Here is a 21,193-nt window from a genome sequence, read left to right as displayed (position 1 = left end):
AAACTGCGTGAGGGAACGTATCTTCCAATCAACTGCCTAATGAATAAGGGGCCCTTACCTTGCAATGCCTTAAAAATGATGCACCCAGCTTTGAATTCGGCTCTTTGAGCCACAGGTAGCCAGTGCAAGATCTCTAAGCCTGGTTTGATCGATTCCCATTTGGGTACATTGCAGATCAGTCTGGCGGCCTGGTTCTGCAGGTACTGCAATCTTCTAAGTTGGCCTACAGGTAGGCCAAGATAGAGACTGTTTGAAAAATCGATGTGGGAGAGGACTAGGGCCAGGACCACCTGAATTAGGGCAGTGTGGGTGAGGAGGTGTGCGATTTTCCTAATTGTCCTCAGTTGAAAAAATCCAGAGGAAACCACGGTTCCAATCTGGGATTTTAAAGTAAGGTCCTCATTGATGGTTACCCCCAGGCTTTTTACAGTTTGTGATTTCTTTGGGGGGAGGCCCATATCAGCAGGCCAGAAATTAGGGCTCCAACTGATTTCGCTCTTGCCGTGTGATGATGTATTGTTATATTTCCTATAGGTACTATGATATAGGCCTTGGTAAACTCTTTACCCTTCACCTTTTATTCTCTCCCTACATTACACTTGTCACGGTTTACATGGACTGACCTTTTACACTGCATTCAGAACGCGGGTTTCCCTAGTTCGCAATCTCATACATTATGCATGAGGGTTCTTGGCAGCACATAAGGACTACCTTTCATTGTATAAAATCTATGTACAAAGTTCAGGCCCAACGTTATCCTTATGCCGACACAGTAACACAGCAAGGTAGGACCCTTGTGGAGACCTATGAGTATATATACATTACGTCTTGCTAAGATAGCGAGAGGAGACAAGACTTCCCGGCCGACACACTGACCATAGACACTGAGGTTCTTGCATGCAGACACTCCAGCTCACAGTGGTCTAACATCCATTGCGGAGTGTCCAACTCGAGACCAAGACTGGGTCCCACACTCACTTAAGGTAATGGGGTTGACTAGATCCTAGAGGAATTCTTGGCTTAACACCTACACCCATGCTAGGTACACTTGGGTACATCTAGATAGCGAGGCATCATAGGAGTACTCATCTTTTATCATGTGTTTTATATACCTGAATGTATTCATGACGTTAGTAATATGGTTGCACTCTACCATCCTTTTACTTTCGTAGTACTGTTAATCATTTATATCCTATACTGTCTAACGGTTGTTGCAGCACATCTGTTTTACACCAGATTAACTGTTTAATAAATGATTATTGAAAATGCCCAGCTTGTTTTATTCGGTGTATCTCTCTGAGAGAAATTAAGTAAGGACGAGTGACTGAGCGAAAGGTAGTACATTGTTTCCACGATCCTGAGGGATCAGGGTTGTCATGTTCTGAGGCTGCCAGAAACTATTCTCTACTTGGTAAGAGGAGATCATAGTGGCACTGTGAGCTAGCTGATACAGACATCCTAACATACCATGTGGGGGTGATAAAAGTTCGTCTGACATTAATCCTACAGTATATATTGTCTAAACCTACAGATCCTGAATTTTTTCTATAGGAACTACACAACAGTATGTGGCTTCAAGACCAATATCACAGGTTGTACTGCAGAGCATTGTGGGAGGTAATGTCCATTCAGTAGTAGGAAAAGACGGTTACTATACCAATTCATATTAATAGAAACAGGATCCCTAATGCAAACCAAAGATGCAACCAAGGTAACACAAAATAAGTCTTTTTCAGCAGAGATAGAATTGTCTAAATTGTTCTTTCTTGGAAATTGGTGGCGTTTCCTCAGGTTCATTTGGATCACAAGAAAAGTCATCGAAGTTGATGAAGTAGCCAGACATAGTTCGATCTTTCTTTGAGAGCTCAGCATTTTTAATAGAACTGGCAGTTGCTTCTTGTGAAGGGACAGTGATGTAAAGTTAATTATTGGGCCGAATTGCAATTTGCCTTTCATTTTCATTTGGATGTTGTTCAATTTCAACAGGTGTAATTCGTACTCTGTCATCTGCTACTCCTGCATCTTGTGCAGAGGAGTCTTGAAACTTTATTAGTCTTTCTACCTGAACTTCCTGCATAGTAGCGAGAGGAGATCTGTAGCTACTCAGGACTCCACCTGCTGTTGAGAATCGGCCACATAGTGTGGTTTGATCATATCAATGGAGACTAATGTTTTCTCTCTTTTGCTGCCAAGAGGTGGAAGAAGTACTGTTTTTGTTCCTTGAACCGCCAGGACAGGTACAGGTGTTCTGTAGGATATCCCAAACACCTCCCAGTTCACAATCTTTTTCTGACCAGGTCCCCAACCTTTGGGACCCAGACAGGTCTTGCCGGAACCGGTTTCACTTCCCCAGTGGTTGTGCGTTTTACTTGGACGTTGCTTTGTACGGCCAAACCATCATCCAATTCAAATGTTTTTTTTTATCCCCCAATGTGCTGGCACAATCGAGGTCAGTGACCCAAATTCTTGTTCCAAAGAGGATCTCATAGGGGGTACACTCTCTCAAGGATTTTCTTGGCATATTATTCAGTGCCCTCTTGACCCTATGTAGGTGATTGACAAAACTACTGCCCGCACCTAATACCCTTGCCGTTAAGTATTGCTTTAGGTCCTGATTTTCCTCTCCACCACTGAATTTCCCTCAGGATGGTAGGGGGAGGAGTACCACAAGGCCACACCCTATTATCCGTGGCTTCCTTGTAAGTCCGAGAGCTAACCGCAGGGCACGGTCGGAATGTAACATGCCAATTGCGTATGTCCCGATAAAGACTCGCAAATCCTTTATAACAGTTCTGTTAGATTATGCTTGTTGATACTCTAATAACGCCATGTATAAGTTAGTATTCGCTACGTTATTTTCTCTTATATACGTCATTTTGTATACTGTTCGAAACTAATCCCGTCAGTATCCGAGAAATACCCTTTCCTAAGTTTCGTTACTGTAATAAATAATTGTCTGTGCTGGTGCATAGCTTTCTCCTCGTTAGAGAGCCTCTCCCACCTGTCTGGTAGTGTGATTGCAGCCCAGGGTAGAACGGCCTTGTAGATGTTCTTTGCTGTGTAAGATACAAGAGTGGGAGCCTTTTTCGGTCGGTACATTATTCACTCACATCTGTTTGGAAATTTCCACTGTGGGCGTATGTAGACGGGGGTTGGGGTGATGGGTTAACAGAAGTACTGGTTGCTGGTTCTGGGACAGGTCTAATAGGTATACCCGGTAGCGAGTCAGAGACTAGATGGACACCAGGTCTTGGAAGTAAAGAGGGTTTTATTGGTATTGCACGTTTTGTATTAGGTTTCAAAGTTCTCCTGGTTCTAAACGTAAGTCTTTCCCTGGCAAATTGACTGGGATCCGTTTTGGCGACACTGTTGTTTCCTTCTGGGTCTTTGGTCCACCGGGCTTGGCCTCAAGGTCTGGTCATGGAGGTGTCTCGTCGCTCCGGATCCCATGCAAAGGAAGACCAACAGAGAGGGAACCGTTAGTTCTACTGTCTTCTGGGAAGTGCACCTTGGGACCGTGCGAAGTGAGGGTGGGAGGAGTTCACCAGTGTATAACGTGCCACTATTACAGTCGGTGACGTGGGGAGGGCTACAGAAGGTGAGGGTTAAACGCGGGGTAATGGACACAGGAGGTAGGGAAAGACGAGGAAAACACGAACACGGGTCTCTTTACACTATTTACACACACGCTTTCTTCCCGCCCACACCGCCATACGCTGCCGTACCTGGGACAGCCACGCTCCTCCCCCGGGAGAGTGGCACGGCGGCTCACAGGGACGTTGGCCTCCTGGCTCTCCGTGGGACTCGTCTCCTCCTCCGGGACGTTCTTCGGGATTCCTTCGTTGTCCTTCGCTACCGGCTTCTCCACTCCGTCCAAACCGCTCTCCGACGCCGCTCCTCGCCTTCTCCTCCTCCGGGGTGATGTCACACGCCTCGTACAGTACTTCCTGATGTTTATCCAATCCGACCTCGCTGACGTATACAGGAGGAGTGGCTTCCTCCTCCTCCGAGAACGCCCAATTAAAGGCGCCGTGTTCCTCATCCACGTCGTCCAGTCCAGTATCCAAGGGGTCCGTCTGCAAGGAAGGAGGCATAACAGGGTCATTTCCGGGAGTCCACCATTCCTCGGTTAAACTCCGCCTCGCTCCGTTGCAGCGTGTTCTTAGCTAATCATGCAATACATATTATGTATCTTTATGCTTACAGTTACTCATTTCCCTCTGTAGTACTCTCTCTTGACTGGGCAGACAGAGCCCTGCTCTGAGAGAATATAATAAATAATTATTGGTGTATATTCTCCACTGTCTCTCTGACTCTTCATTTGGTATGGAAGGCTGAGAGGTTTTTGTGAGGTGACCTTAAGCGGGTCACTTCCTTCAGTTGGAGCGTCAGCCGAGCGCGGAGGCCAAACCCATAGAAATATAGAGCATGAATCCACTGCCACCAAGATGTACTTGTAAACCCCATCTGAATTTAAGGGGCCGCAGTGATCCAAGTAGATGCATGCAAGAGATCTGTCTGAAATGAAAAATGGTGTTTGTGATGGCCGTGCTACTCTGGAACCTTTCGTCTGTCTGAAATGAAAAATGGTGTTTGTGGTGGCCGTGCTACTCTGGAACCTTTCATCTGCTGGCAGATGTTGCACTTTAAGACATAAGCCTTTGTTTAGACGAACATGGGTACCAGAATCATAGCTTCAGTAACCAATCTGTATCAGTGACTCCTGCGTGTGCAGAGCCCAGACCCTCGTTTGCAGATAGAATTAAACCTAATCTGCGATCAGTGTTTCGTATAACTCTATTCCCCACTCCTTGAGTTTGAGCATTCAGTGCGTTTTGCGCATCTAATTTATAGGAATATTTGAGTGGAAAGCCCTTTGGAGCGTCAGAGCCGTTCTTCGAGGCGTTGACAGCTATCAGTATGTCTTCATCTATCCTCATGCTAGAACGAGTGATTGCAGCAACGGCAGCAGTTTGCACTGTTGCCTTGGCAGCTAAATCAGCCAGTGAATTCCCTTCAACGTGTGCGCCAACATGCTGATGACTCAATGTGAAAATAACTTGAGCCCGTGGTAGGCATGCTTTCAGCTTTGCCACTTGTTCCCATAACATTTTATGCTTAATTGTGCAACCCTTGGAATCTTTAAACCCATTTTAGCCCCAGTAATGAAGATATTCATTGTAAGACTGCACATAGTAAACCGAATGACACACTATCAGTGTGGGGAATTTCCAATCCATATACTGAAGTGCCAATATCGGGGCTTTCAGTTCTGCCAACTGCTATACAATCTCCTAGAGATTGCATAGTCGTATTGCTGGAATAGAACACACTGCCGTGCATACAACCCTTCAATATAGCACATGGATCACTATGCTTACTTCCTATTGCATCCTGAGCAGATCCATCAGTATTAATGATGTATTCATATTTTTCTAGAGGCAAGACTTCATTTGGTAGAGGGTATTCTTGTTCGTACTTCAGGAAAGCTTGTGTTTTTAGTGTAGAATCGTATTTGTAATCTACATCTGTGAGAGAATTATCCCATTGTTTCCATTGCGAATGTAGTGCTTTTGCATTTGGAATGCTCGCTTTGGTTACAGCTTCAAAGTTGGTACCGGGGTTACAACAATTATTCATTTCCCCTGTGCCAGTGCTCTTTCTCTCACTACAGAAGTCTGTACTGCAGTCAATATTTTTTCAGTTGCCGCAAATCACATTTCAGCATTTGTGTATAAATGTGATTTGTATGCAATTGGAACTCTCACCTTCATTGAACTTGAGGTAAGTATATCCTGATAATCCGGGGACGACCACCATCACCAAGTTAGTGGTATTCACATGTGTGTGCAAATGTTTAGATGCTATCATGTCAGCCTGTACTGAAAGTAGAGTATCTGTGTGTGTTTTTTTATATATATCTTTATTGCATTTTTTATCATTTACACAAGGCAAACAAATGATGCATAAACACGTGTTACACGTCCTGTAAAAAAGAAATATTATCGCTACGTCATTGTGTACATCCTTCTAGGTGTTATCTCAGCTGATGCCCACGAAAGCCACTCATCGGTGGAATTCACTGACCTTCTCAAAGGTATGAACCTCTCCCAACATATTCAAACCCCCACCCATTTGAAAGGTCATATCCTCGACCAAGTCTGGACATCTAACCTCGACATCTCACCCCCTTCAGTATTCCTGTGCTCCTGGTCCGACCACCATTTCATTTCCTTTCACTTACATCTGCACCCCCTGTGTCTTCCCCCCCGTATTAAGAATAAGATGGCTCGTAACTGGAAAAGGGTCAATCCGCCTGACTTTCACGATTTATTGGCTTCCACAGCACCCACGCCGCTGTCCTCATTAGAGAATCAGGCTGAAAAACTTAACGATTGGCTCCGTCAGGCTAGCGACAAAGCTGCCCCCCTTAAAACAATTAAAACTATGCGCCCCCACGACGCTCAACGCTGGTTTACGGACCAACTTAAAGCGGATAAACTCGCCCTGCGGCAAACTGAACGCCGCTGGCGTCGCCATTACGATCCTCAGCTCAAACTTGTTTACATTGAGACCTTAAAATCTTATAAACAATCTATCCTGGCAGCCAAGACGGCATATTTTTCACATAAAATTTTGAATTCAACTAACAAAACGAAAGATATCTTCTCAATTGTAAATGAGCTCTCCCTACCAGATAGAGTCACCCCCCAACCTCAGCCGACCCAAACCCTCTGTGATTCGCTCAATTCTTATTTCATAGAAAAAATCACAAGAATAAAAAATAATATCCCAACCCCGGCATCTCCTACTCCTCCTCCTCTTCCCCCTACAAACACTAGTATCCTGACTGAATTCCCACCTATATCTTTACAAGAGTTCTCCTCACTCCTTCATAAAGTCAGCTCGGGATCCCCCAATGATTGCTGTCCTCCGCAGGTCCTGAAAGGAGCCTTTCTTGCATGCCCAGGCCCCCCGCTAGCACTACTTAACAACTCCCTTGCTACCGGGGAGGTCCCATCCTCCTTCAAGCAAGCTGCAGTCTTACCAATACTAAAGAAACCCAATGCAGACCCTACAATACTCAGCAACTACAGACCCATCTCCCTTCTCCCCTACCTAGGTAAGATCTTGGAGACCTACGTTACCCGCTGTTTGAGCTCTTTTATAGAGAAATCATCCTTCTTAGATCCTCAACAAGCGGGTCTCAGACCCCTCCACTCCACCGAGGCGGTCATAGTAGCAGTCATGGACACCCTTAGGAAAGGAGCTGACAATAACATCTCTCAAGCCCTTGTCCTATTAGATCTCTCAGCGGCATTCGACACGGTCGATCACACCATCTTGATCGACCGTGTCCACAATGCCGGCATTCAGGGAGTGGCCCTTGACTGGCTCAGATCTTTCCTTCACCAGCGTTCACAGTCCGTCCACCTCTCCACCTTTTCTGCACCCTTCACTTCCCTCTCATGCGGTGTCCCACAGGGCTCTGCACTATCCCCTCTCCTTTTCAATTTATATCTTCAACCACTTTTAGCCTCCCCCCGCAACTCCCCGGTCACCATCTTTAATTATGCGGACGACCTTCAGTTAATTTTTCCCATAGACTCCCTCCCTTCCTCCCGTATCAACTTCCAGTCCACTATGCTGACCATTGCAGAGTGGATGTACCACAGCCACTTAAAGCTGAACCCCACCAAGACTGAGCTCGTCTTGGTGGGCGGCCCCAATCACCCATGGAATACCACCTTCTGGCCCACATCTCTGGGGACTGCACCCACTCCTGTGAGCTCAGTCAAAAGCCTGGGGGTGATCATCTCCGAAGATCTATCAATGAGACCACATATTAACGCGGTTACCTCTGCCTGTTTCTTCCACCTCAGACGGATCCGCAAGATCAGCAGGTTTCTTACTAAAGAGGCCCTGACCCAGGTTGTCATTGCGCTCATCACCTCTAGGCTTGATTACGCCAACATTCTGTACGCAGGAATTCCTGCATGTCACCTCCACCGACTTCAGCTGGTGCAGAATCAGGCTGCTCGCCTGATTTTCTGCCAGCCCAAACACCAGCACGTCACTCCCCTCCTCCGAAGTCTGCATTGGCTCCCTGTCTCCAAACGCTGCACTTTCAAACTGGCATGCACTACTTTCAAGGCCCTATCGGACGCAGCTCCCAGGTTCATCTCTTCGGCCTTGTCCCGTCACATTCCTCCCAGAGCCCTTCGCTCAGCATCACTAAACCTTCTCGAGGTCCCAAGATTCAAAAGAAAAAAGCACGGAGGTCTGAGCTTTTCTGTCCTGGCTCCCTCCACCTGGAACGCCCTACCTTCCTCTCTCCGTCTCTGTCCAACGTACGACTGTTTCCGTACACTTTTAAAAACCTTGCTCTTTCAAGCTGCTTATGATTAATCCCTCACCCTGGATCAACGCTATATGTCATTGAGCGCCAAGAAACCGATGGTGATAGTGCGCGTAATAAATAATTTTAATAGAATCTCTTAGGAACCATAGCGTTATATGCATCAGCATTGCAGGAGTTGATGTGCTGTAGTAAACTAGTATGGGTTTTTAAAATCCACGCGTACCATGGCCTCTAATTGAGGGTCAGGAACTGTCCATCACATGTGGCTTCTCCTAATAGTAATTAATCAGATGCAATCTTGTCTAACATTACAGTGGTGCAAGGTCCATATGCAATTCAACTGCAGGATAACAATAGACAATGAAGCATGTGTGATAGGAATTGAACATCATCATCTGTTGCAAGATATCAACTTTTTTTAACATTGAAACCACAACTAATAAATATAAAATGTAGCAAAAGAAAAGGAGATATCCAATGCATGAAAGAACATGTATCTAACGTTGTAAGTGCCGTTCAAATGAGGTCATGTCGAGGGTCATGTGTATTTAGCAGAAGTGAGTTACTTTTCCTGGCTGATGCGCGGTTGCACGGACACTAAGGTATCTGGCATTTGCAGTTGTGTCTATGGAATGTCATGAGGGGATGTGAGGCCATTGCCTAACTGGACAGCCGTGGCTGTGATGTCTTGTGAATGCAACCCATCCGCTCCACCCAGGCAACACTTCAGGCAACATCTTCCGCCTGTTGCACGGGGAGCACCTGCGATGCCGCATTGGCCTGTATAAGGGCCTTCAGAATATCGTCCCAAGCCTGCATGATGGGAAACTTAAGCAGCCCAGCCGTTTCTGCCCTATGAAGTATAGTGCTCTCTGCCTGTGCCCAAATCTCTAAGGATTTCAACCAGTGGGGTGTTTCCGGAGGGTCCTTGTGTTTCCAACTCTTGGTTATCAATCGTTTCGCAGTAATTAAGCCTAAATCACAGAATCTAGAGCTTACTTTGTTGGCTTTTGTTCATTAATAAAAACCCAGAATGCAAACCTTCCACGTGTTCGGTACCTAGGTGTTGGTTCTGCTTGTTAGAGTTTCTGTTATCTTGTGCCAATAGGACTGGAGCAAGGGGCAGGACCACAGCATATGTAGTAGGTCAGCGTCTAGAAAATGACATCTCGGGCAGTCAGAGGTGGTGATGTTAAAATATTTGTTGATCTTTTCCGGCGAGAGAGACGCTCTATGTAATATATATGTTTGTATAAGTTTAAATCGTGAGTTGCGCAGTATATGTGTGGCACTGGCTAAGACACATTCCCAGTTATTATCCGTTCAAGGTTGACCTCTGTCCTCAGTCCATCTCGCCCGGAGTCTCTGTGTTGACTTTAAAACGTGTGTGAGCAAGGCCTGCAGTAGCCAATGGATCACGTGCGATCCCTCTCCCATCACATGCAGGTACTGCAACAACTGATGTATCTGTGGCTCTACTGTCAAATCTCTCCATTTTAGTGTTAGCGTTCGTATGACGGCTGCATGCAGGAGGAACTGTCCCACCGGCAGGCCAGTATCCGCCACCAGGGTTTCAACGGAGAGTATCTGTGTGTTGTAATGTGTCCACTGATGTGGTGTAAAATTAGGTTTGATTAAATCGTACAAAGGTTTTACTCTTTCTGCGTAATATAGAATGTATGTCCTGCCAAAATTTTGAAATCCTAAAATGGATTGCAAACCCTTTAGATTTTTTAGAGGTTGAAGCAGCACACACTTTTCTAAAAAGTTGGCTGCCAGGCTCTTGCCTTCACTTGATAGCTCATATCCCAAAAACAGGACATTGAAATGGTCAATTTTAGATTTCTTGAAATTAAATTAGTAGCCCAAATTGGCGAATCCCACAATTATGTTGTTCACCCTGCTCAAATGTTCAAGTAATTCATCGTCCGTCAGATAGATGTCATCTATATAGAACACTGCCTCCATCACATGTTTGTAATATTTTGAACTCTTGCCAAGAATAGCCCCAGGCTGTTCTTATACCCTTGAGGCAAACAACAAAAATTTCGCTGAATGCCGAGCTCAGAAAATGCTGTCAAATATCTGCTTTCTGGAGCTATATTTTGGCAGAAGAATCCATTCGAGATATCTAATGTCATTTTGTATTTCTTCTGCACAATGTTATTCATTAGTGGGGCACTGTGTTCATTTTGAACATCAAATGCCCATGTGCATGTGTTTAAATGTCAGTAATCTAAAACAAGACGATGTGTGGTCAGGTTTCATTACTGGAAACAAAGGATTATTCATCGGGGATGTGCAAGTCTCAATTACACCCTGGTATTCAAGTTGGTCTAGAATTTCTTTGACCTGTCTTTTTGCATATTTTTTATAGGGTATTGTCTCTGTGGATTAGAAGTAGATTTTAATGGGATTTTGTAGTGGGTAGACCCCACGTTCCACCCTACATGGTTGCAGTATAATGCCGGAACTAGCGCTTGTGCCCACTCCTGCGCGTATGAGTGCTTTAAAGATTCTGGTATGAGTTTGGCGAAAGCAGCCAAAATGACGCTTTTCCCCTTTGGGCAATCCATTACAAACTCAGGCGGCCAATCCCTTTCTGCTAGTAGTATGTCATATCCATATGTTAAGTTCTCCCTAAAGAGACCTTTAACCTTTCTGAGATGTCCCCCTCCATTTGAAGTGTAATTTAGTACAGTCTATGTGGGACACTAACTCTGTTCTCAGGTGTTTCCACCATGATATGTTCATTCAATACTGCTATTACCAGAAAATCCTTCAGGTTCTGGTGAGTTATTGTTACTTATCCTGCGCTGTCTAGCATCTTCAGAGCCCATTCCCTGTTCAAAAGCTGAGTCCTCAGTAACCTGGGCATGTCACATTTTTAAGCCAGCTACTTTCTTCTTTTTGAATTGAGATTTTGCTTTAGGTTGCTCTTCCTGTTTGATAATGTAATCTGAAGTGGAATGTGTTTCCCTTTTTGTCTTTGGTCCATCTTCAGTCTTTTATACTGATCGCCTGTCCCTCTCTGAGTTTTTTGATGAACCCTGAAAGGAACGAAAGGAACGTGTATATGTCTCCTGACACCTATCAGGTTTTTTAATGTCATCACAATGCCTAAGGTTGTACCTCTTTTCAGAGGACTCCTGTTGGGGAGACCCACCCCCAGATTGTGAATTCTTTTCTGAATTATTATTTTTACAATTTTGTTTTCCCATTTCTTTTAAGAAGTGCGTGCCTGCTTCGAGTTGTCCTTGTCGGGACTACCCACCATTTGTGGCTTCCCTGTTTTTGTTCCCAAATTATCTCTACCTAATTCAGCATAGGTTTCTTTGATAATTTTTGGTAGTTCTCGCCCCCTATTTCTAGGTGCTATTTCCCTTAGGCGGCTGTTTATGGCCACTGCTGCTGCTTCCCCCTTTATATTGTTCAGCATGATTGCAGAGACTTGGGCACAATTATCCATCAGTTTCATTCCCAAGTCCAGGGCAGGTCCTGCCCCGTACTCATTCTGTATTTGTTTTAATACATCTGGAACAACTGATAAGGAAGGAGTACTGTGTATTCTGACGTAAACTGCAGCAAAGATTATTACCCCAGTGGTACAATCTTGAATCGAGGGACCATCCCCATTGACAAGCAAATTGTTAGCATTCTTTGTTTTTCCTGCGGACCCGTTTGGGTAAATAATGCTTCTTGCTGTGCAATTTTTTGTGCCATCCAGAACGAAATTTGCTTCTGTTTGGAAGAAATTGTCCCCGTTACTGATTTTAGTGTCTGTGGGTTAATTGTAGATGTGGTCTGGTGTGGACCAACTGGAGCATTTCTCACAGTTTGGACTGTTAATGTTCGTATGACTTACTGCACAATCTATCTGTATAGACTATATCTTTGTATATTTTACGTACTTCATCCACTGATAGTGTATCTATCTGTGGATGTGGAGTTTATGTCGCTAAGACTGACCAGGTCGCTCCTTCCATGCTGAGCCGACCAAGTCTCACGACCGATGTTGTGTGTGGGAGGTCGCCTTTAAACCAGCTTTTATGCTCCTGGTAAGTTAATGGGACTTCAATATCTTCGTATGGAATGTATTCCTCCCGTGGTTCAGCAACAGGGGAGTCACTGAATCTGCAGGTGGGAACTAAACTCAAGAATAAAATACCTCTGATCCGAACACCTCTAGTGCCTCAATCACGAAGGTAACACAGCCACCAGTTGCTTGTACACCGTGTTCCTAACAATTTCGTAGTAACTGCGTGTCTGCAGTTTTCTGCAATGTTAAGAGCGTTAGCCAACTCTTCCTCCCCATTCCCTGAACCACTGCACATGGACTCAGTCATTCTCAAATGGAGAAGAATAAATTATTTTTAAATTTAGGGTTTTGCACAATGTGGTGAACCTTTTATCCTTACAAGCTTGTTTAAACCTCCAGCCAATACACTGAGTATATATGGTCCGCTGAGGTGGATTTCCCTTCCCACAACAGACGTCTCTGAAAAGTTGTGAGTAGGGCTTTCCTGAGAAAGCATTACTGAACTACTCAGATTTTCACTGTTAATATAAGAACCAAACCAACATTGGCGGCGCCATGTCGTGTAGTTCCTAGGAGTCCCCCAGGACTTGCGCGTTTTGGCTGACCTTCACTGAGGGCTTTGCGTCCCAGCCGCTTCCACACACCCCCACAGGATATGTCAGCCGTTAGACCAGCTAGCTCTACAGTGCCACTACCACCCCTCTGTATTATACAGTGGTGTAGGTAGTCTCTGGCAACCACTGAACATGACAAACCTGATTCCTCAGGGATCGTTGAATACAGTACGTTTTGCGTAGACACTCGTTCGTGCTTGCTTTCTCTCAGAAAACAGGATGGCGGTCAGGACGTTTCAATAAGAATTTATTGGTCCAGCAACAGCCTTGTGTAAAACATATGTGCTGTGCCAATCAGGAGACAGAAGCATACGAAAAAGATTGCTAGTACAAATATAGTAAATAGTAGATACATTTCTACCATAGTGCTAATAAGATGCACATAAGCAGCTCAGATTAAAACAGTAGCACTTGCATATTCCTACAATGCGTGCCCTAAGTAATTTGCCTAATTGTACCTAGCCTAACCTGGCTGTGTAGGTGTATATGTGTATAGCTATGTGTATCTGTAGCCAAGAAACCCCCAGGGAAGAACCAGCCCCCTCACCTGATGGTTTAGAACAAAGGACCCCATCTCTGCGTCGAGGATGACAATCCGCAAGAGATGTCAAGACTGCTGCATGTAGGAGATTCGGTACGCATGACCCCCATCTTAGCCTGGAAGGATTCCTCCTATAATTTGTAGGGGAGAGGGAGGGTATTTTATACCAAAGTGGTCACTCCAGGGTTGTTTCTAGAATCTATATGGATATTTTTGAAAACAATCTTAAATGTTTTGAAAACGATCACCAATTTATTTATTTATTTATATTCTTGTATAGCTCAGGAATTCAACCCCCGAAAGGTTATCTCCGCGCTTACGCTTTACCAAGGAGCCAGGACCTAGTTCTGAGCTGTGAAAGGATAGGGAGAGAGTCCTAACAGGCGACGAATAAAAAAGTTTTCAGGGACTTCTTGAAGGATTGAAAATTGGTAGTATTTTTGAGAGCAGGGGGCAGTGAGTTCCATAGGATGTGGCCTTTGTAGGACAGGGCTCGCCCTCCCTGCCTAGCTTTTTTTATCCTTGGAACCTGGAGTTGTTGCTGACTGCTGGAGCGCAGGGTACGACTGGGTTTGTAGGGTTTGAATATTTCTTTTAAATATTTAGGTCCATTGCCAAACAGACATCTGTGAATAGTGCAGCAGATTTAAAATTTTACACGCTGTCTAATTGGCAACCAGTGGAGTTTTGTCTAGAGGGGGAGTGAGGCAGACCTTGGCTGGGCGTTGAGAACTAGTCTCGCAGCAGTGTTCTGCACCAACTGTAGTCTCTGTAGTTGTTCCTCATTTGCAGAGATCAGCAGGCCATTACAATAGTCCAGTCTGCTTATAACCAAGGCCTGGATGACGGTCTTCCTATAAGAATCTGATAGGAATGGGAAGACTCGTCGTAGCAGTCCAATGACCCGGAAGCAGGAACCTGCTTCTTGATTTGCGTGCTCTTTAAACAGAAGTGTTTTGTCTAGACGCACACCGAGATTTTTAACGATCTGTTTGGGCCTTGGTGTTGGTCCTAAATCCGGGGGCCACCAATCCGGGGACCACAAAAGTGTAGCCTCCCCAAACAGCATTACCTCAGTCTTGCCTACATTGCGCTGGAGGCAGTTAGTGGCCATCCAGTTAGATATTGCCCTCATTCCGTCCGCAAAAGATTTTTGTATTGCGGGCGTTAGTGTTTTAAAGGGGAACAAAAGCTGAGTGTCGTCAGCGTACGACACAGGGGTGAACCCATGAGATCTTACAATATCCGCCAAGGGGGCCACGTACACGTTGAAGAGTGCTTTTCCAAACAAGTGTGATCAGTGATCATGCACAGCTGGCTATTGGCCAAAGAGGAAAAAAGTGGTGACCCTTATACAGAATAAATCTGCCAAAATAACATTGTACAGCCTTCCTCAAGCACTTTCCCAATAGCCAGCATGATTGTCATATACATTCTCTCACTCTGAGTTGAAGAAAGACCAAGCTCCCTCACATCCTTTGACCTCTATAAATGTGACAAGATAAGAACAAGATTTAAAGGCCTGTTTACAGAAATCCAGTACTGGTGGGAAGAATACAGTAAATAGGGTTTGGGCAAGGATAAGGACAAACTCCAGCTGGACAGCCTAAAACAAATGGAGCCAGCAAAAAGAATGCAAGCAAACATGCACCACCAAAGCAATGGTAAGCAGTGGATGGAATGCATTGCCAGGGAAACTTTCCGAATGTCCCCAAGATGTTGTTAGCAAACCAGACAGCTACACTGTCCAGTAGACTTCAACCTAAAATTAGTCTGTGACACATGTGGATGCACTCAAGATTGCTCATAGCCAATGCCAGATATACAGTGAGCCAAAACAGGAGAAGATGTGGTCTGCGATTTCAATAAGACATGTTTAATAGTCCGAATTGCCCAGTAGATACTTTGACTGCTGGGCCCTAGGTTAGGTATACTTTTTAACAAGATATACACTACAAAAAGAATAACTGTGGGTCTACAATGAATCTATGTGTGTCAATATGACTTGATGTGTACTCTAAGTGTGTTAGTAGAGTACACAACAGGATATCACACTGTGTGGGAAGATATCCATCAGTTACTCTCCCTTTGCCGCCCTTTCATCATTTGAACCACTTCCCAAAGTGGAGAATCTTTGATGTTGCCATCTATCTTAGTGTTAAATGGGAATGGCTAGTTCTATAGGGTAAGGGGCAAAAGGGGACTAGTATTGACCTCCCCATACAACCCAGATGGCTGCAAAGTGTACCGACGGGCAGAGCGGTGCACTATCTTACTGAGCTGTTGCCAGGTGAGGAGAGGCACGTTCCTCTTGCATTGGAGGAGGACTTCCAGGATTGAACAGGTGATATCTGTATCAGTTTTGTTATATTTCCTTTTCGAGCAGTAGCAAATACATAGGTCCTGAAGAAGCGGGAGATACCTTTTAGATCTTTAAATAACCGCAGAAACATGTCGACCATTACATCTGGCCAGTAGCTATTAGGTCAACCTACTGGCTATTTTGCACTGAATTGTTTTTAACTTTGGAAGTGGACGGCACCAGAATAAAATAGTTTTGCGTTCACTATCCAATTTTAAATAGAGCACTTTTTCTTTTCCACAACTTTTTCATGCACTGCTTTCAGTTACTAATACTAGTCCCCTTTTGCCCCTTACCCTATAGAACTAGCCATTCCCATTTAACACTTAGATAGGTGGCAACAACAAAGATTCTCCACTTTGGGAAGTGGTTCAAATGATGAAAGGGCGGCAAAGGGAGAGTAACTGATGGATATCTTCCCACACAGTGTGATATCCTGTTGTGTGCTCTACTAACCCACTTAGAGTACACATCAAGTCCTCTTGACACACATAGATTCATTGTAGACCCACAGTTATTCTTTTTGTAGTGTATATCATGTTTAGGGGTAGTAACTATGTGGTCGTTAAATATTCCCTAGGACCCTCAATCCACCTGTTTGTTGTTATACTTTTTAACAAACCAATTACAAGCTAGTGTACTGTTTAGGAACACCAAATAAAATATAACTGGCTTTACTAGGCTTGGTTAGATATTATAGCTCAGGAATTAGTGGGTCCATGTTTGAAATCACATACTTTTCGACAGTGTGCTACCTTATGCACATTTCTTTCAATGAGGATCATTTACACATTGATAAGTTGTAAGAGTGTAAATTATTTGCACGTACTTTCTGGGTGTTTATTGATGTTCTGGATTGGACATTTCTGATTGTCTGTGGAGGGGAAGGGTTTTGGGGGAGTTAAATGAAGGAGGTGTGTTACTCCTCTCTCCCTACTGCTGGACACAGGTAATGGAAGAGTACTGCCTTTCAATTGTAAAATATAAATTTATTGTTCCACATTTCCCTTTCAGCTATGGACAATGCAGGCATTTGGTGCGTCGCATAATAAATCACCAATTTGTTTTTGTTAATTGAGCACAAAAGAGTGTACTGAAGTCTTGTGAAGTCTAATACTGTCACCTTTTGCAGATGGGAGAAGGATGGTCAGGTGAGCAGGGAGGCATGGGAGAAAGCCGGACAGCAAGGGCTACTTGGTGCCAATATTCCAGAAGAACAAGGCGGTATGGGAGGGGACATCCTTTCATCCGCAGTAGTGTGGGAGGAACAGTAAGTATTTGGTATTTATAACCACCATCTTCCATTGTGCATTGGACGTTAGAGATTTATTGTTGATTAATTTAGGTACACGATAAATTCAATCCTTTTTTTGTCTTCATCTAGGATGTACGTAAACTGCACTGGCCCTGGGTTCAGTCTTCACTCTGACATAGTTATGCCATACATATCGCGCTACGGGAGCAAAAGTCAGGTGGAGCGCTACATTCCCCAGATGGCTGCAGGGAAATGTATTGGTGCGATAGCCATGACAGAGCCAGGAGCTGGCAGGTACTGTATAAGCTGAATGGTATTACAGGTTCATTCCTATCGAGATACCTATTAAAATATTTGATCTGTAAATCTCTTTTGGGAGGAGAAAAGGTCTGCCCTTAAGATCTTGATAATATGTCACCATTTACTATTTATTTATAACCATTCCGTTTCCTACAACTTGCTATTGCATGCACAGAAAATCGTTGTTGGCGCAAACTTTGGGGTGGAAAGAGCAGGTAGTTTGAGATTGTTAGGAGTATTTGGCGTTTACGGTCAGCATGTCAGCTTTTGTATCTTGTATGCATCTCATTGCAAAAGAGACCATCCAGCACTGACTGTGACAGGATGTGTACAACGGAGTTGTGTATCACCAGGTCTCTACAGAGACCCCATTCAGCGTAGTTGATGAGGACATCAAAAGATTCAAATCACAACAATTTAGGGAGCCCATCCATAGCCCGGCTGCCCAACGGGAATAGATCCCAACCTCTGCGTTCCTTGAAGACTCTGACTCCATACATCAACGATCTCCAGTTCTACCAATGAAGCCTGTGACCCAGCCCTCTTCTTTCAGGCTTCAACAGCCGGGACCAGTCTCAGCATCCCCTCAAAAGGACAAAGTCCCTATGTACACTGAGGAGATTGGGATCAGCCTTGAAAAGTGTCTTCGTTCCAGTGCAATAACTGTCCTCAAGCTGAACGTCATGCCTAGACTGAAGAACCTCCTTCAAAGAATTCTCAGCAGTCTGCTCTACCCACTGTGAATGAGATCACTTGATGGTGAAAGGCACTTTTGACGCCAGAGAAATCTCAATGCTTTAAACCAGGCGATTCTGTAGCCTCGGTTAGTTCGCGCCCCAGGGCAAGATTACAATGTTTTGGTGACCTGTCTTAATTTACCTGCAATTGTCCTTCTGAGCTAGAAATTGTTCTATTTTAACCTATGAATTTATAAAGTGTGTTTTTAAAACTGCGGCGTGTTTTAATTCACTGGTGCACTTTAGCGCTGTGCTCACACAGCTTCCTGCTCGCTCAGCATTCCTGCCTGTGCCCCGTTCCACCACGGGTTTTCCCGCTTGTGTGGAGGGCACGCCGGCAGAGATTGGGGCCCCACTCCCATTGGCTGCTCTCAGTCAGGTGGGGCGCGAGATACGTGACTAGATGTACTTAATAGGATGTCGCTATTCGCGCACAGCGCATTCGCGCCGAGGTTTCGCCAAAGTCAAGCCCGTCTGCGCCCGTCCGCGCTGAGGACGGGCCATGCAGAGAGGAGACTTTGTTAGCTAGTCAGGTAACTCTGTTGTATGCCCACTCGGACATACTTGCTCTTAAACATCCTACCTTACCCTGTCATAATACCTTTCCCCCTGATGCTTTCCTTGGTTCCCCATTATGTTGCTGCCCTAGTTATAACACTGAGTTCCCTTCCCTTCTTTTCCCTAAAGGACAATTACCGAAAAATAACCCCGCTATCCCAAACCCCCATACGGAAAGGGGCTTTCTTATCAATGCCAGGTCACTGATCAAAAATTACATTGCGTTTCACGACTTCGTCACAGCCAGGAACCCCTCATGGGCTTTCATTACCGAAACCTGGGCCTCTGATTCGTCCGGTCCCGATCTTCTGTACGCCATCCCTGAGGGCTATGCATTACAGAGACTGGATAGGTCAGGACGCAGGGGTGGAGGGTTGGCGATCCTTTATAAGCTTCCATCTATATGTCGCAGTAAAACCCTCTCTACACCATCAGACCTTTTTCAGGCTCTGTATTTTTCTATATCTTCCTCTCCCTCAGTGTCCTTCACTGGTCTTCTTATTTATAGACCACCTGGCCCCAGATCTTGTTTTGGCCCTAATCTTTTTAAAATCCTAGAGCCCTATTTTGGCAAGCTCCATCTTACGGTCCTAGGGGATCTACATTTTCACTTAGACGATTTGTGTTCTAAGGATACTCTCTCCTTGATGGACCCCCTGACCACTTGTGGCCTTCTTCAGCTGGTAAACAGTCCTACCCACCTGGCCGGCCATATCCTTGATGGGGTGTTCTCCAATGACCCCGACTCTCTGTGGGCCCTCCTATCCCCCTAGTTTGGTCAGACCATCTGGCAGTTCCTTTGGAACTTAACTCCCTTCCACCCACTTTATCTCATCAGGGTTCTAGTAACATGATCTCTAAACGGAATTATAAGAGTATTACTAATGAATCTCTTGCCCCCCTCATTGTACAGACCCCTATCTCCCCTCTGAAGGATGCCAGAGATGCTGCACAGGGGCTTGCCATCTCTATTTCGAAAGCTGTAGATCTTCTGGCCCCTGCCTCCCTGCCTTACTTAGCTAGGCGGAAACCCTCCGCTCCTTGGGTTACGGATCCGCTCAGACTTTTGAGGCAGAGATGTAGGAGAGAAGAGAGGAAATGGCGGAAAACTTGGAACTCCATTGATAGACAAACTCATAAGTCTCTGCTTGGAGAATACCAGTCTAGGGTCGTTAAAGAGAAGCAGGACTATTTCTCCAGGCTCACGGTGTCCCTTACTCCTTCTAGGGAAATATTCAAGATTGTTGATTCTCTTTGCTCTCTTCAAATTCCTGACCCTATTATAGGTTCCCAAGAGCTGTGCGACAGGATCGCACAGTTCTTCCATACCAAAATCGCTGACATCTCTCTCTCCTTGGAAACACAGAAAGACTTACTTTGTCCCCACCCGTCCCTGACTCAACCTGTTTTAGAGTGCTGGACTAAAGACCCTGCCAAGACCCTGACCAACTTCCCGCCCCTCACCCTCGACCAATTAGACTCTCTTTTAAATAGGACGAAATCAGGTTCGCCTCTGGACCCCTGCCCTCTGAAAGTCCTAAAGGACTGTAGGGAAACTCTATTGCCCCCCCTCTTGGAGGTGATGAACCAGGTGCTAACTCAGGGCCTATTCCCAGCACCTTGGAAAAAGGCCATAGTTAAGCCACTACTTAAAAAACCTACTCTAGATCCATAGACCCTTAAAAACTTCCGACCGATTTCCTTATTGCCTGCCCCCTCTAAAATGCTAGAAAACCATCTCAATCAGCACTTGACTGCTTTCCTTGATGCCTCTGGGTTCCTGGACCAGTCCCAGCATGGCTTCCGAAAATACCACAGCACTGAGTCGGCGCTCACTGTAGTGTTAGATAATATTCGTTCAAAGGTTGATCGAGGCCAGACCACCCTCCTGGTCTTACTAGATCTGACCGAAGCCTTTGATACCCTGTCTCCCTCGACTTTAACAGCTCGTCTGAGGGAGATAGGGGTAGAAGGCCCTGCACTGAGTCTCCTGTCCTCTTTCCTAGAGCAGAGAGAGCTGAGGGTCAAGATGGGAGAGTTCCTCGCCCCTGCTAAACCTGTGCAGTGTGGGGTTCCACATGGGTCGGCCTTGAGTCCGACCCTCTTTAACATTTACGTGGCCCCACTTGCCAGGTTGATAAGATCACACGGGATGGAGGTGGTTTCATACGCCGATGACACCCAGATCATGGTGTCCCTCTCCCATCCGGTGAGTACCTCCGCCCTCAGCTTCAGGAACTGCATGCAAGCAGTCCCCGAATGGATGATCTCCAACGCCCTGAAGCTGAACGGAGAGAAAACCGAGGTCTTGATCTTCGGTAAAGACCAAGGCATATGGTCTAATGACTGGTGGCCTCCTTCTCTGGGTGCCTGCCCTGTGCCGTCAAACTCCGCCCGGAATCTCGGCGTGATCATTGACACGTCA

The 21,193-nt window shown here is 45.3% G+C and overlaps 1 protein-coding gene across 1 annotated transcript in view; it reads left to right on the top strand.

Moving 5' to 3' along the window:
• The window catches only part of ACADL (acyl-CoA dehydrogenase long chain), a 467,508-nt gene that overhangs the window by 140,230 nt on the left and 306,085 nt on the right, over window positions 1-21,193 (top strand). The window contains exons 3-4 of the mRNA XM_086955552.1: window positions 17,051-17,188; window positions 17,303-17,467. Coding sequence (XP_086811678.1) covers window positions 17,051-17,188; window positions 17,303-17,467 — 303 coding nt within the window. The remainder of the gene's footprint in view (window positions 1-17,050; window positions 17,189-17,302; window positions 17,468-21,193) is intronic.

The sequence above is a fragment of the Lissotriton vulgaris genome, chromosome 2_1 (assembly GCF_964263255.1).
Source record: "Lissotriton vulgaris chromosome 2_1, aLisVul1.2, whole genome shotgun sequence".
In the NCBI taxonomy this organism is placed as follows: Eukaryota; Metazoa; Chordata; class Amphibia; order Caudata; family Salamandridae; genus Lissotriton; species Lissotriton vulgaris.
Note: the sequence above shows the minus strand (reverse complement) of the source record. Positions and strands in the feature narration are given on the sequence as shown.